The sequence below is a fragment of the Prunus avium genome, chromosome 1 (assembly GCF_965620075.1).
Source record: "Prunus avium chromosome 1, drPruAviu1.hap1.1, whole genome shotgun sequence".
In the NCBI taxonomy this organism is placed as follows: Eukaryota; Viridiplantae; Streptophyta; class Magnoliopsida; order Rosales; family Rosaceae; genus Prunus; species Prunus avium.
This window is the reverse complement of record NC_142284.1, coordinates 51,895,773-51,909,890: the sequence shown is the minus strand read 5'-3', so window position 1 is coordinate 51,909,890 and position 14,118 is coordinate 51,895,773. Positions and strand designations below refer to the sequence as shown.

At 35.0% G+C, this 14,118-nt stretch overlaps 2 protein-coding genes across 3 annotated transcripts; both read right to left on the bottom strand.

Moving 5' to 3' along the window:
• Positions 1-335: 335 nt before the first annotated feature.
• Positions 336-4,918, bottom strand: LOC110761272 (carotenoid 9,10(9',10')-cleavage dioxygenase 1-like). Of its 2 annotated transcripts, none has more exons than XM_021963716.2 (13): positions 4,808-4,918; positions 4,495-4,638; positions 4,307-4,409; positions 3,533-3,795; positions 3,267-3,446; positions 2,914-2,992; positions 2,737-2,815; positions 2,548-2,610; positions 2,141-2,279; positions 1,701-2,016; positions 1,404-1,468; positions 1,148-1,306; positions 336-906 (listed from the first exon to the last, which is right to left on the bottom strand). In XM_021963716.2, exons 1-13 carry the CDS (start codon positions 4,910-4,912, stop codon positions 790-792), a joined length of 1,812 nt encoding a protein of 603 aa, XP_021819408.1. In that variant the 5' UTR covers positions 4,913-4,918; the 3' UTR covers positions 336-789. The 2 variants fall into 2 exon arrangements, with proteins under 2 accessions (XP_021819408.1, XP_088103440.1); XM_088247314.1 differs by having other exon boundaries at positions 337-906; positions 4,495-4,682; positions 4,808-4,884.
• A 923-nt stretch (positions 4,919-5,841) lies between these two features.
• LOC110761271 (carotenoid 9,10(9',10')-cleavage dioxygenase 1-like) lies at positions 5,842-9,637 on the bottom strand. Its single transcript, XM_021963714.2, has 13 exons — positions 9,480-9,637; positions 9,228-9,371; positions 9,001-9,103; positions 8,519-8,781; positions 8,008-8,187; positions 7,799-7,877; positions 7,617-7,695; positions 7,481-7,543; positions 7,170-7,308; positions 6,721-7,060; positions 6,572-6,636; positions 6,244-6,408; positions 5,842-6,116 (listed from the first exon to the last, which is right to left on the bottom strand). The coding sequence occupies exons 1-13, from the start codon at positions 9,594-9,596 to the stop codon at positions 6,000-6,002; spliced, it is 1,854 nt and encodes a 617-aa protein (XP_021819406.2). The 5' UTR covers positions 9,597-9,637; the 3' UTR covers positions 5,842-5,999.
• Positions 9,638-14,118: the final 4,481 nt, after the last annotated feature.

Genomic DNA, 14,118 nt, shown 5'->3' with positions numbered 1-14,118 from the left:
TGAGAAAGAGAGAGAGGAAGAATAAAAAGAAGAAGAAAAGAAGAGATAAGAGATAATAGAGAAAGATTCATCTAAATGATGAAGTCCTAGCCTCTTCTTTATTTTTAGAAGTGGTTCTAAATTTGATTCCCTGCCTCTACTCATGTTAATAAACTTCATCGTGATAAGGCTCAATGTGTAGACAGAATTTATAAGAATATAAAGGCCTCATAAAAAATAAAAAAATAAAAAAAATGAATTAATTCGGGTTGAAAAACTTTTGTAGGAGAACCGAGACAGAAATATTTAGAGCTAGCACCAATATCAATAATTAAAATTGCTGGTTCGTTTTGATATTGCTCTATACATAGTTGGTGCAGATGAGAAAGTAGAGTTCTAATTAATGTGGTAATCTCCATCTACAACTAATAAATCCCTCACAAATCATAGATAGTCAATCAATATATACCGCAACCTGAAAAAAAAAAATTCAAATCAAGTCAATGGGGTCTAGTCCAATGAAAAATGACATTGATTTGCGTACCAGTGATCTTAGGTTCGAACTTCCATAACACTTTGACAGTGTGTGCGAGAAAACCTCCCTCCTTAAATATTGCTTGTATAATAAAAAATCAAATCAAATATACCGCAATGGTATATGGGAAACAAAATATTTAACCTTTTTCATTTATTTATTTCTTAACATCCATTAATACGATACCAAAGCAGCCAAACAGTTGAGGCTAAACTTTTGTGGCTTAAATTGCACCTCATGAGAATCTAGGAAGATAATCACCATAATGTAAATTGCTAAGATTGACAAGGCATTGGAACAAAAGTTGCATGAAAACCATATGGCACTCGCTGTGGCAATGTCAGCTTTGCAATGGCCTCACCCTCGAACTTCCTTGCATCAATCACATGAACCTGAAAGCAACATAATTAAAGGTTTGATTATATAGTCAGCAAAATATAAGGAAATTATTGCTAAGGTGACATTTACGTATCACACTGTGTATCAACCACGGGTGAGATTTATTGTATGGGTGAATTCCACTTCTATTGGAGTTGGAAACAAGATACAAAATTAATGTTTGTCCCTTTTTTGGAGCCAATAAGCAGGTTTTGAGAGAATGGAGTAGCTGAGATTGTGACAAGAAGAACTCACTTGGGTGACATCCGTTTCTTCATTGTGGACAAAAGAGATAACCCAGCCATCATCTTCCTCCGTGCCTTCATGTCTAGGCACAAAAACGCTTCCACTGCAAAAGTTGTTGTCCTCAAACTTATGGTATTCTATCTTTATCAACTCCTCACACTTGCCCACCTGAGATCATAATCAGTCTAAATGCGAATTTTATGATGATTAAAATGGTAAAGTTCAAGGATTTTATTTCAAAGAAATATTATATATAATTGATTACCAGAGACGGCGTAGAGTTTGATTCCTCCAAATATAATTTGGCTAGAGATCCATATTTACCCATGGCTAATACAAAGAAAATATCAAGTTAATAATGAATTAAATGAGAGTGAAAGTATATATAGAGTAATATGTTCTTTCAAGTTAACTAATGAACTACATTGTTAGGAATCTAACGGTGGTGGGTAGGTTGATTAGTTTTGTATACTTCGGAAAAAAAAAAAGTTTAGGGGATAAATTGGCGCCATGTCGATATAGTTCACGGGGAAAAATGACAGATTATCCTTTTCTTGATTACCTGAGTTAGAGCTTGCAATAGAATCAATGACTTGGGTGTAGCCATATTTGTGTTTCAAACCAGTTACTTGTTCATTGATGAAAGGGAAATCCATGGAGAATTCAGTTCCAGTTAAATTCCTCTCCTTAACTTGCCCAGTTACCATGTTCAGTCTCCACTCATACAAACGAGAAAGCAGATATCCAACCTCTGCAGCCAAATCTTTGCTAGCAGGAGCTTCAAAGTTGAACCCTTTTGAGTACCACTCATACTTGTTTAAACCACCATCAGGGCCTGGTATGAAAGATGATAGAGCCCTACATCCCCTCACTACAACCTGTTCCTCATTTGTCACAAAATGGTGAAAATATTATTTAAAAATTTAAAGATGAATCAAAGAAATAAATATTACTTAATCAACATTAATTTTAATTAATCCTCGTTTGTTGCTTCTAAATTACCTCATTACCCTCCTCAAAACAGTTGAGAATGTGAAATGTGCAATTGGTTTGTACCTCAAACCATTTGACTGACTCTGCATCACCGTAGCGTGGCATCACCCCAATCCTCGCATACCCTTCCTTTTCATACTTCATTAATCTATATATGCACACGAACATATTAATTTAATTAATTTCTTCATAGCTTAGGATTTTTTCTTATAAGCAAAAACTAATAAGATTTAATTTAAATGCCGCTTAAGAACTATATATATATATATATATTCTCTCATCCGGATGTCCGCACATTATTATCGTGTGGATAACAGGGAGAAAAGCACAGAGGGGTAGTAGAAAATACATGACACAATAATAACATCCGAATGTCCGCATAAGAGAATTTTTGTACATATATTACATGTACTTACTGGCCACCCATGACGAGTCTTTTCAAATCCATTGTGAGGGGATGATCAATGATTACATTGTACCTGATGCCACCAAAACACCCCATTAAAGAAATGTTCAATTCTTACTATAAGTACATGATTTTTGTTTAATTTTCAGGATACTTAGATGATACCATCTTCCTAATTTTCTCTTTTATATACTCTTACTTCTGTGTGACTCCAATATCATGGCTAAGCACACTTCTTTTGAATTTGAGATCAACCTTATGCAGGTTCTTTCCATCAGCTGAAATAGTGACCAGCAATATTAGTATTTATCAGGAAGAAAAAAATATATGACTTAATAACACATTTAAAATAATTAAAAAAATCAAACCAGTGTACCAGAGATAACCCCCAGAACATAGTAAGGTTTCTTTGCATCTGTCCCCATTATGACTAGTTCTCCAGAGTTTGGAGCTTTCTGCATAATGCACGCATGGTTAATTACTGAAAGCAGAACCAAAAGTAGCAATTGTACACAAACTTGTAATTAAAGCAGCATAACTTAATGCTTATGTTTTCAAACTGTCAATCTATACCGTTTGATTAAGTTGATTATTGATCGAATGTATGGTCCCTTGGGAAGTATACGTTCCCATTCCCAGACAAACTAATAAGACAACATTGCCCTACATACACATGGGCGTGCGAGCGCACACACACATATATGATAAGAAAGAGACTGCAAAAGAAACCTTGGGATGGCTGGTGAAAGGTCGATCCCAACCTCCATTGACATCCCAATCAGAAAGAGTTTCTAAGGTTGAGATGTCCAACTCTTGAGGCAGATAATTCTCTGTAATCGAGTAAACCCTCCCTGAATGCATAAAGACATTGGTGTTGCTTAAGTATTTATTGACATCGCCAAATCTCAACTGCAAGAATAGAAGAACCAAACGTATTATGGGTCTGCACAAATAGATAGATAGATAGATAAATACGCGGAATTAGATCAGGCTACCCCATTCAGAATATATGCTGCTATAACTGCTGCTGCATCTCCTTCTAGGGCTGGTAAGAAACATGGCTTGTTGTGCTTCTGTTTCTCTAGCTTAAATGTTTCAGTCTCAACATATCTGTTGTTGTAGGAGATAATCCAACTTCCATCACCATCTTTTTTTAAGTAGAGTGCATGAAGCATGCCTTCTCCCTCTACCCAAGTGTGGCTTGATTGTCCAAAAATCGACACTGCTGATTTCAGACCTCCAAATAATGGATTGTTACCTGCAAGATATATAAGACATTATCAACTAAGCCAGTGTTGATCTTAACATACATAAATTATAATGAAAAATTAATAATATTGGGACTAGGAAGTCACAAATATATTATATATGTTGAAATATAAGTGCAATAGCTGAAATGTTCATTTAGTTTATTTCAGATTGTATTTTCTGTTTGCTTAAATGTGAGCCATTGGATTATAGTCCAATGAACAGCTAAGATGTAAACTTAGAGAAAGTGTTAGTTTGTGCCATGTGTCTCTATCTCATAGGGTAGAAGAATGGATGGTTAGATTGAGCTGATGTAAGAGAGGAACCTTCTTATTCCTAACAGTTTTATATTCAAGCATGTTGTGTGCGTGAAAATATAGATGAGATTACAGACTCATTTCTTGTGTTTTTCGTTCTCCTCCAAGTTCTCTGAGTTTTCATTTTTCTTAGATTCAGAGCTCCATTTACCAATAATCCAAAACCTAATCAGATTATAGTCTGAGAATTCTAACAATATATACCGTTTCTTATGAAAACACCCTCAGCAAAATCTGGGGGAATTTCTCCTTCAGTGCAGTTGATCTCAACAAGGCTGCCAATCTCTTCAACTGGAGCAAAGTTTTTCTGTAAGCACGTGATATAATTAATTAAGCTTATACATATATAACAAAAGATTTTAACTAGAACAAATTAAAGTATGCATAGGTACCTGAGAAGGGAGCAATGGTTGATCCACAAATTTGAACATGGAGTTGATAAGTGCATCTAACATTTTCCCAGAAGTGTTTTTCATGGTTTCAGAGACATTATTCACCTTCTTGATTTGAAGTTGCTGCAACTCTTTGAATAGAGGCTATAAATATTTATAGCGATCATCAAAACATGTCAAATCAAGTTCTGAAAAGGTGTTTACAAGTAACACAACATCCCACAGAATCATGCATTAGAATGAGCAAATTAATGCCCAAAAAAAAAAAAAAATCATATGCCACTGTGTGAAAAACTTGGATAGATTTAAATACCTTAACAGTTGAGGAAAGTGAGGTTTTCAGGTGATTAAAACTCTGAGAGATGAAATGGGTTTGAAAAGATCCATTTACTTGTAAAGCATAAGTAGAGACTGCCATTGCTGTTGTAATTTTGAATGCGCATGAGTGTATTTATATATGTACACGTGTAGTTACATATATTATAATTAATTCCATGACCAATTATGCTATAACGATGTCAAAATGATGCCTTTTGGTAATGGACACATCGCTATTTCTTAATCCTTGTATGTTAATGCCTGTCTTGAAACAAAAAATCGAATTAAGACAGACAAGTTTTAGTTGTGAATGCATTAGGCTTTGTGAGATTATTATAAGGGCAATTTGTGACAGCCGAGGCAAAAGGACATATAGACCAACTTGGTTGCCTAAGAGGATAACATGCGATTTCAATGTTTTGATTGGATATCAGTTTCAAACCCACATGCGTACATATATTTACATTTTGAGGTTTCAATTCTGTTATTCGAGAAAAGGGTATCAAAACAAGTTGGTACGGGTCAATTTAGAATACAAAAAGTTTTTCATTTTCGTCTGTATGTGGGGTGGGTTTGGAGATGAGAGACATTAACCCTACCACATTGAGTGGAAGGATGCTACTTCTATTAGTGGACCCTACTTTTATTAGAGATGTATGACATGTTTGAGACTATTTCTATAAGTACTTCTGCTCATAAACGCTTTTTTTATAAGCACTTTTATTAGATGAATGTCGGAATTTTGGTTAAAAATCCAAGTGCTTTACAAGCACCTAGAAGTGGTTCTTGAAAAAGTACATGTTAGGTGCTTCTCCAGAATGTGCTTTTTTATATGACCCAAAAGCATTTTTAATTGTCAAAAAGCGCTTTTATGCTTTTATCCAGAATCAATCCCAAACAAGCTCGTAGTATAATAATATGATTTGTTAAAAAAATAGGAGAGTATGTAATTGTGATAATTTTTTGTGTATTCTTCTTTTTTTAGGCGACACACACATATATATAGTACATCATGCCTTAGAGTCCAAGTAACCTTGAAAGCCAAGACAATTACTTCTAATTCCATTTACAGAAGAAAATCAGAAATAAAAAAGGAAAAGGATTACAATCAAGCAATACGGGAAACGTGAACTCACTCCAACATGATTTCTCTAGCATTACTTTTTATTTTTTCATACATATATATGCTAAGATTGACTAGGCATTGATACAAACGTTCCATGAAAACCATATGGCACCCGCTGTGGCAATGTGAGTTTCGCAATCGCTTCACTTCCAAACCTACTTGCATCAATAACATGAACCTGGCAGCAATAAAGTAATGAAAGTGTTTATAATTAATTAAGGTTAGCAAAACAAAATTAATGTAATTTTTTCTTTTCCTTTTTATTCAATCCAATAAATTCTGGAGAGAATGGCATCAGAACTCACTTGGGTCACATCAGTTTCTTCATTGTGGACAAGAGTGACAATCCAACCATCATCTTCCTCCATGCCTTTACCTCCATGCCTAGCCACAAAAACGCTTCCATTACAGAAGTTGTTCTCTTCAAACTTGTGATATTCAACCTTTATCAACTCCTCACACTTTCCCTCCTGATAATATTATCAATTCACTCATAATATAAATATGCAACACCAAAAAGCTATAGGGCCTTTCAACCAAAAAAGAAAAGGAAAATATACTACTGTTGGGTTGGTTTTCATCAAGAAAAACTTCAAGAAGAAACAAAGATTGAACGAAACATGAACTCATTACCGCAGATGTCATAGCATACGATTCCTCCAAATATAATTTGGCTAGAGATCCAAATTTTGCCATGCCTAATACAAAGAAGATATCAAGTAATGTTGACAACAGGGTACATTATCTTAATTGATCAGAATCAGAGTTTAAATTTTCTTTACCACATGTAGAGCTTGCCATGGAGTCGACGACTTGGGTGTAGCCATACTTATGTTTTAAACCAGTTACTTGGTCATTGATGAAAGGGAATTCCATGGAAAATTCAGTTCCAGTTAAATTTTTCTCCTCAACTTCCCCAGATACCATGTTCAGTCTCCATTCATATACACGAGAAAAGAAATATCCAGGCTCTGCAAAAATATCATCAGCAGAAGAGACGTCTTTGGTATGGTGTGCAAAATTGAAGCCCTTAGAGAACCACTCGAATTTGTTGTTAAAACCAACATCATCATCAGGACCTGGTATGAGGGATGTGAGAGCCCTACATCCCCTCACCACAACCTGTTCTCGTTTGTCATCAGACATTAAATATAAGGATTAATTAGAATAACAATATTAATTAGTAATTATAATTGAATTAAAGGTTGATCTGATGATGCTTTGTTATTACCTCATTGCCCTCCTCAAAGCAATTGAGAATGTGCAATGTGCAATTGGCTTGTACCTCAAACCATTTGACAGACTCTGCATCACCATAACGGGGCATCACTCCGATCCTTGCAAACCCTTCCTTTTCATACTTCATTAATCTAGCCACACATGTACCACGAGCATTAGCTTAAGAGCTATAGCAACTTGACAACAATTAATAAGATTAATTGTTAAAGAACTACGTATATAACGGACTTGTAGCTCAAATAGTTAAGATTTAAAAAAACATTCGCTTATGTCCTCTAATTCTTGCGTATAATATATACTTACTGGCCACCCATGACGAGTCTCTTTATATCAATTGTAAGGGGATGATCAATGATTACATTGTACCTGATGCCACCAAAACATCCCCATTAAAGAAATGATTACATTGTAGATAAAAATTACCCATTTATATACTTACTTCTGTGTGACTCCTATATCATGGCTGTAGACACTTCTTTTGAATTTGAGATCAGCCTTATGCAGTTTTTTTCCATCAGCTGAAATAATAATAATTAATAATAATATTATTATTATCATGATGTTTATAAAATTCTCCAGCATAAATAACACAATGTAGTTATTTTAAATCGAACCGAGTACCAGAGATAACCCCCAGAACATAGTAAGGTTTTTTAGCATCCGTCCCCATTATGACTAGCTCTCCGGAACTTGGAGCTTTCTGCAAAATATCCAAAAGCATGACAAAACCAAAATTTATAATTATTGGAGGCAAAATATTATATAAGAAAAAATAGGAGAAATTAAATAATTACCAACAGAAAATAAAATAAAAAATAAAATAAAAAAACCTTTGGGTGGCCAGTGAAAGGTCGATCCCAAGCACCATTGACATCCCAATCAGAAAGAGTCTCTAAAGTTGAGATGTCCAACTCTTGAGGCAGGTAATTCTCTGTAACAGAGTAGACCCTCCCTGAATGCTCAAAAACATTGGTGTTGCTAACGTATTTATTCACTGCGCCAAATCTCAGCTGCCACATCATACAAGAAACAAAATTATATATATAATTGCTCTATATAGCTGCATATGATATATTTTTTTTTTATACAACCGATAATCTACTCTAAATTAATCTAATTTATGAGAAGGGGGGATTCAAACTTGAGTGCAAGGTCATGGCCAACTTGGCGTAACCCACGACTGTTGATATAATTAAATTATGGTTATAAACCATCGCTAATGCTTTCTTGCCAACTCCAGATTCACAATACAACATAGAAGTATGGCAAGAGGTACATTTTCCTTTAAACCGTGTTCTGGCCAAAATAAATAATTATAATAGATATATATATGAGTAGTACCCCATTTAGAAGAAGTGCCGCTAAAACTGCTGAAGCATCTCCTTGTAAGACTGGTAAGAAACATGGTTTGTTATGAATGTGTTTCTCTAGCTTAAATGTTTCAGTCTCAACATATCTGTTCTTGTAGGAGATAATCCAACTTCCATGTTGGTCTTTTTTAAAGTATACTGCGTGAAGCATTCCTTCTCCGTCTACCCAACACTGGTGTGATTGTCCAAAAATGGAAACTGCTGATTTCAGACCTCCAAATAATGGATTGTTACCTGCAAGATTATTATTGAAAATAAAAGCCATTATTAACTAAGCCAAACTTAATTAATGTTGATCTTACTCAAAAATAAATACTGGGGATGTGTTCCCCACTCTACACCTGGGTTCGAATCCCCCTTCCCATAATTAGAATAGAATATCGCTTCTATCAGAAAATATACATAATAACAAATTAATAATATTGGGACTAGGAAGTCACACATAATATATACCGTTTCTTATGTAAACACCCTCAGCAAAATCAGGGGGGATTTCTCCTTCAGTGCAGTTGATCTCAACAAGGCTGCCAATCTCTTCAACTGGAGCAAAGTTTTTCTGTAAGCAGAGGATGTAATTAAGCTTATACATATATAACAAAAGATTTTAACTAGAACAAATTAAAGTATGCATATCTGGTAGAGCTAAGTTTGAGTAAGACATTGCTGAAACTGGAAAGTACCTGTGAAGGGAGCAATGGTTGATCCACAAATTTGAACATGGAGTTGACAAGTGCATCTAACATTTTCCCCGAAGTGTTTTTCATGGTTTCAGAGACATTATTCACCTTCTTGATTGGAAGTTGCTGCAATTCTCTGAATAGAGGCTATCATCAAAACATGTCAAATCAAGTTGAGAAAAGGTTACAAAGTGGGCAACTAATGACAAACAAATCATAGCTTTTGTGTGAAACAAAAATGGATGAATGAAATACCTTAGCAGCTGAGGAAAGTGAGGTTTTCAGGTGATTAAAACTCTCAGAGATGAAATGGGTCTGAAAAGATCCATTTACTTGTAAAGCACAAGAGGGGACTGCCATTAGTTGTTGCATCTTGCATCAAATGCGCTAACCCTTCATTTGTGTGTATATATATATTGGCTCAATATTATACAATCCATTGTGGGGCATTGTGCTAACCATTTCAAAAGAGAGCACTTGCCGACAACAAGTGCGTTGGATGCACAAATTGAATATTTGAGCGAGCATCATTATGTTTTGGCAGAGAGTTGTCTCCCTTCGTTTTTCTTGTAGTTGAGTGTTTGAGCTTGGGTATACTTTGTGGATTTGGGTTTTCTTTTGTGATAGACACTTTTAATGCTCTATTTAATTATAGTGGATTACTTTGTTGCCTTTAAATTAAATCTAGGCTTATAAAGCCTAAACCCTATAAAGTCGAATTAATATAAATTTTGGTGTTCTTGTTGATTGTTGTTTGTTCATTTTATCTTATGTTTGTGTTATTTGTTTTCACTCAGAGTTTTGCAAATATTGATTGAGCTTCCGCACAACATATATATATATATAGTTAAATTCCTGGTATGTTAATAATGCTTGTCTTGAAACAAAAGACGAATTTAAGACAGACAACTTTTAGTTGTGGACGCATTAGGCTTTGTGAGATTATTATAAGGGCAATTTGACGACCGACGCAAAGGGACATAAACCAACTTGACGACCTACGAAAAGGTATCAAAATAAGTTGGTAGGCGTCAGTTTATGATACAAAAAGTCTTTCCATTTTCGTCTGTATTTGGTTTGGCAATCGTTTACATGAAGAATAGTACATATTGGGTTTACATGAAGAATAGTACGAGAGACACCAATTATTATTGTAATCAACTACCCACTAATAATAAACAAATAACGTTTGAAGTGAGACCCGTCCTTCCTTTAGCCAATGAACATTCATTTGGGTTTGAAGACTTGAGACACAAATATTTAGAGCACCCATATCAACCCATCAAAGTTGCTGGTTCGTTTTGATATATTAATCTCCATACATATAATTTGGTGTACGGGGAATTATATTGCAGCAATAAACAGACGGAGACATTAATTGAGAGGATGAGGGTGTTGGTGAGTCCTTACTTAATTAGGATTTTGGTTCTTATTTAGTTAGAATTTTGGTTACTTATCAATTATTATTTAGTCCTATTGTAATAGAGATTTATTTCCCATTGTAATATAGATATATTTCCTATTTTATTTAAGGTTAACACATCTTTGTATTTGTATAAATACCTCTATATTGGAGAAGAATAATAATATGAGCATATCTGAGCATATCTGAATATTTGCCCTATTTTGTTTCACATGATATAAGAGCCTAGGTTTTCTTGTGACCTGTGTTTGCGTTCTACTTGCAATTTAAGTGCTCTCCTCCCCTCCTCTTCAAGGGGAGGGGAGGGAGAGTGAAAATGATATGTTTATTGACGTATCCCCATTACCTTGATTTATTCCCATGAAGATATTGCATATTTCTTGACTCCGACGACCCCTTCTCTTCAGGGGGAGAGAGAGAGCGAAGATAAGTTGTATCTGCGTGAATTAGCTAAAGTTGATATGGAAGAATTTGTCATCGTTTTTAGCTACAGTTTCTGTGGTCGTTGCCGTTGCCGTGGCCTCTACTGCCGCCTTTGATGTTGCCTTTGTTTGCTTCGCTTTCCATTGCTATGGTTATTGCCGATGCCATGTTGCTGTGTTTTGATCTGTCTCTACAACATAAAAAACCCTAAACTTAAACACTACCTATTTCCGCTGCACTATAAACCTAGCTTATAATCCTAGCTCGCTGCCATTGTCTACCTTGCTATGCCGCCTACCTTGCTATTGTCGCCGTTGTAGCCACCCCGCCATCCATCACCATGCCGAATGTTGATGCCTTTATTTCTTCAGCTTCTGGTTCTACTTCACCTACTGCTTCTCCTACCCATATTGTTGAATCGTCCACCAACCTACTGTTGGGATTCAAATTGAATAGATCCAACTATGCGATTTGGGCTTTGATGATTGAAATCTATGCTACTTCACAAGGAAAATTGGGTTACCTAACTCGTGACTCTAATGCCCCATATTTCAAAGATCCATAATTTGGAAAGTGAAATATTGATGATTCTACCATGAAAAGTTGGATGATGCGCACTATGGAACCTAGTTTGTTGAATATGTTTATGCCTTATCTACTGCCATGTTCACAGACTTTCTGTGCTCTCCCTATCTACTACCGTGCTCACAGGGTTTCTGTGTTCTACCTTACCTACTGTCGTGCTCACATTGGTTTCTGTGTTCTGCCTTACCTACTACCGTGCTCATAGAGTTTCTATGTTCTACTTTTATGTGCTCTTCTATGGGCCCTATTTGTTAGGATTTGTCGTGGTTTATGACAAGGCCTTCTCTACAGTTGTTCGATTGGTCAATGTCGAGTATGGTGTTCTATGACTCGCTATTTGCCCCAACTTGAGGGGGAGTGTTGGTGAGTCCTTACTTAGTTAGGATTTTGGTTCTTATTTAGTTAGAATTTTAGTTACTTACCAATTATTATTTAGTCCTATTGTAGTAGAGATTTATTTCCTGTTGTAATTTAAATATATTTCCTATTTTATTTAGGGTTAACACATCTTTTTACTTATATAAATACCTCTATATTGGAGAAGAATAATAATATGAGCATAACTGAGCATATCTGAATATTTGCCCTACTTTGTTTGACTGAGGGGGTAGAGTTGTGATTAATGATGTGGTGTATTTAATCTCCATTCACAAGTAATAAATCCCCAAACATTGCCATAGAGAAAAAGCTAGCTTGTCAATCAAATACAACAATGGTATATAGGAAGACAATTAATCTTTTCATTTATTTTTTATTTATAATATTCATTAATACGAGACAAAGCAGCTTAACTTGGATCAATGTCACGTTTAGAGTAAAATCCCGAACCCAATGCGTGACAATCAAACATTCGAGGCTAGTCTAATTTCCAGCTTAAATTGCACATATGGGAAATCTGGGAAGAATACAAATCAGCATATATAATGCATAATGCTAAGATTGACAAGGCATTGACACAAAAGTTGCATGAAAACCATATGGCACCCGCTGTGGCAATGTGAGTTTCACAATCGGTTCACTTTCAAACTTCTTTGCGTCAATTACATGAACCTGGCAGAAAGATATATAATTAAAGTGATTATAATCTGATCAGCAAGATTAAATAATTCACAATAATATATCAATTCAACATAAAATTAATGTTCCTTTTATCGATCCAATAAATTTTAGAACTACTTCTAAAACGGCTTAAAAGTGTTTCTTGACTATAAAAGCAATTTCTGAATAAGGTGCTTCTTTAGGAATCACTTAAAAGTTCTTTTTTAAGAAGTATATACTTATATTTTTTATTTATAAAAATATTGACGTGCTTCTAGAAAAAATGCTTATGAGCATAACTGCTTCTTACAAAAGCAGTCCAAAACTTATCATCGCAACTCACTTGGGTGACATTAGTTTCTTCATTGTGGACAAAAGTGACAATCCAACCATCATCTTCCTCCATGCCTTTGCCTCCATGCCTAGCCACAAAAACGCTTCCACTGCAAAAGTTGTTCATCTCAAACCTACGGTATTCAACTTTTATCAAATCCTCACACTTTCCCTCCTGCTAGTAGTACACACATAAACATGAAAACCCAAAAATTTAGTAAATGGTTTTATTTTTATGCATTTTATGGTGATTAAATTTATTGGTTTTATGTAAAATTAATATTAATCCTTACCACAAATGACGTAGAATTCGATTGTCTAAATGAAGGAATCAATCTCACTCTTACAAAGAAGAACTTGGGCATTTTCCTTTAATAATATATACGGCGTATGATCGATGACATCAGTCTTCAAACACTTGAGGATCAGTCAATGGACATGAGCCTCTATATATATATTTTAAGTCCAATTTGGGTGTGATGCCCGAGGCCTGAGGAGTGAGGACATAAACCAAGCCAACTCCTTGCATAATTTGATTGGATGGTATGGCACCTCCCTCACAAAAGTTTAAAAAAATAAGAAGAAAACCTCCCGCAGAAAAAAAAAAGAAATAAAATTAATGCCACATGCATGTTTTAAGCATTCTTATATATATATATATATATCCAGCCAAAGGTATCAAATCATGTTTCGTAGAGGAATCTTATGTGGGATAAGGTATACAAGTCCAAATGGGTTTGTCTTCTAATTGCATAAGACTACGCCTATGATGAATATTGAATGGATTCCTTGACTGAGACCATACAATCAATATTGAGTATTGACAGAGGATGGAATCGAACTTAAAATCCTCGAGTACATAGGTAAATCATTTCAGCTACAAATTTCTTGTGATTGAAATTGTCAAATTTTTTTTTTTCAAATGAACCCACATGCGTACATATATATATTTTGAAGTTTCAATTCTTATCGAGAAAAGGGTATGAAAACAAGTTGGTACGGGTCAATTTAGAATACAAAAAGTTTTTTCATTTTCGTCTGTATGTGGGGTGGGTTTGGAGATGATTTACAATAATACGAGAGATGTATGAC

What these genes read in the sequence shown, in the direction of transcription:
- LOC110761272 (XM_021963716.2), bottom strand. Translation starts at nt 4,912, where the DNA reads ATGGCAGTCTCTACTTATGCTTTACAAGTAAATGGATCTTTTCAAACC. An exon ending in AACCATTGCTCCCTTCTCAG is followed by an intron (nt 4,410 to 4,494) that starts GTACCTATGCAT and finishes ACGTGCTTACAG; the next exon opens with AAAAACTTTGCTCCAGTTGA. An exon ending in CAGCATATATTCTGAATGGG is followed by an intron (nt 3,447 to 3,532) that starts GTAGCCTGATCT and finishes CTATTCTTGCAG; the next exon opens with TTGAGATTTGGCGATGTCAA.
- LOC110761271 (XM_021963714.2), bottom strand. Translation starts at nt 9,596, where the DNA reads ATGCAACAACTAATGGCAGTCCCCTCTTGTGCTTTACAAGTAAATGGA. An exon ending in CGGCACTTCTTCTAAATGGG is followed by an intron (nt 8,188 to 8,518) that starts GTACTACTCATA and finishes ATGATGTGGCAG; the next exon opens with CTGAGATTTGGCGCAGTGAA. An exon ending in GCTTTGAGGAGGGCAATGAG is followed by an intron (nt 7,061 to 7,169) that starts GTAATAACAAAG and finishes AAACGAGAACAG; the next exon opens with GTTGTGGTGAGGGGATGTAG.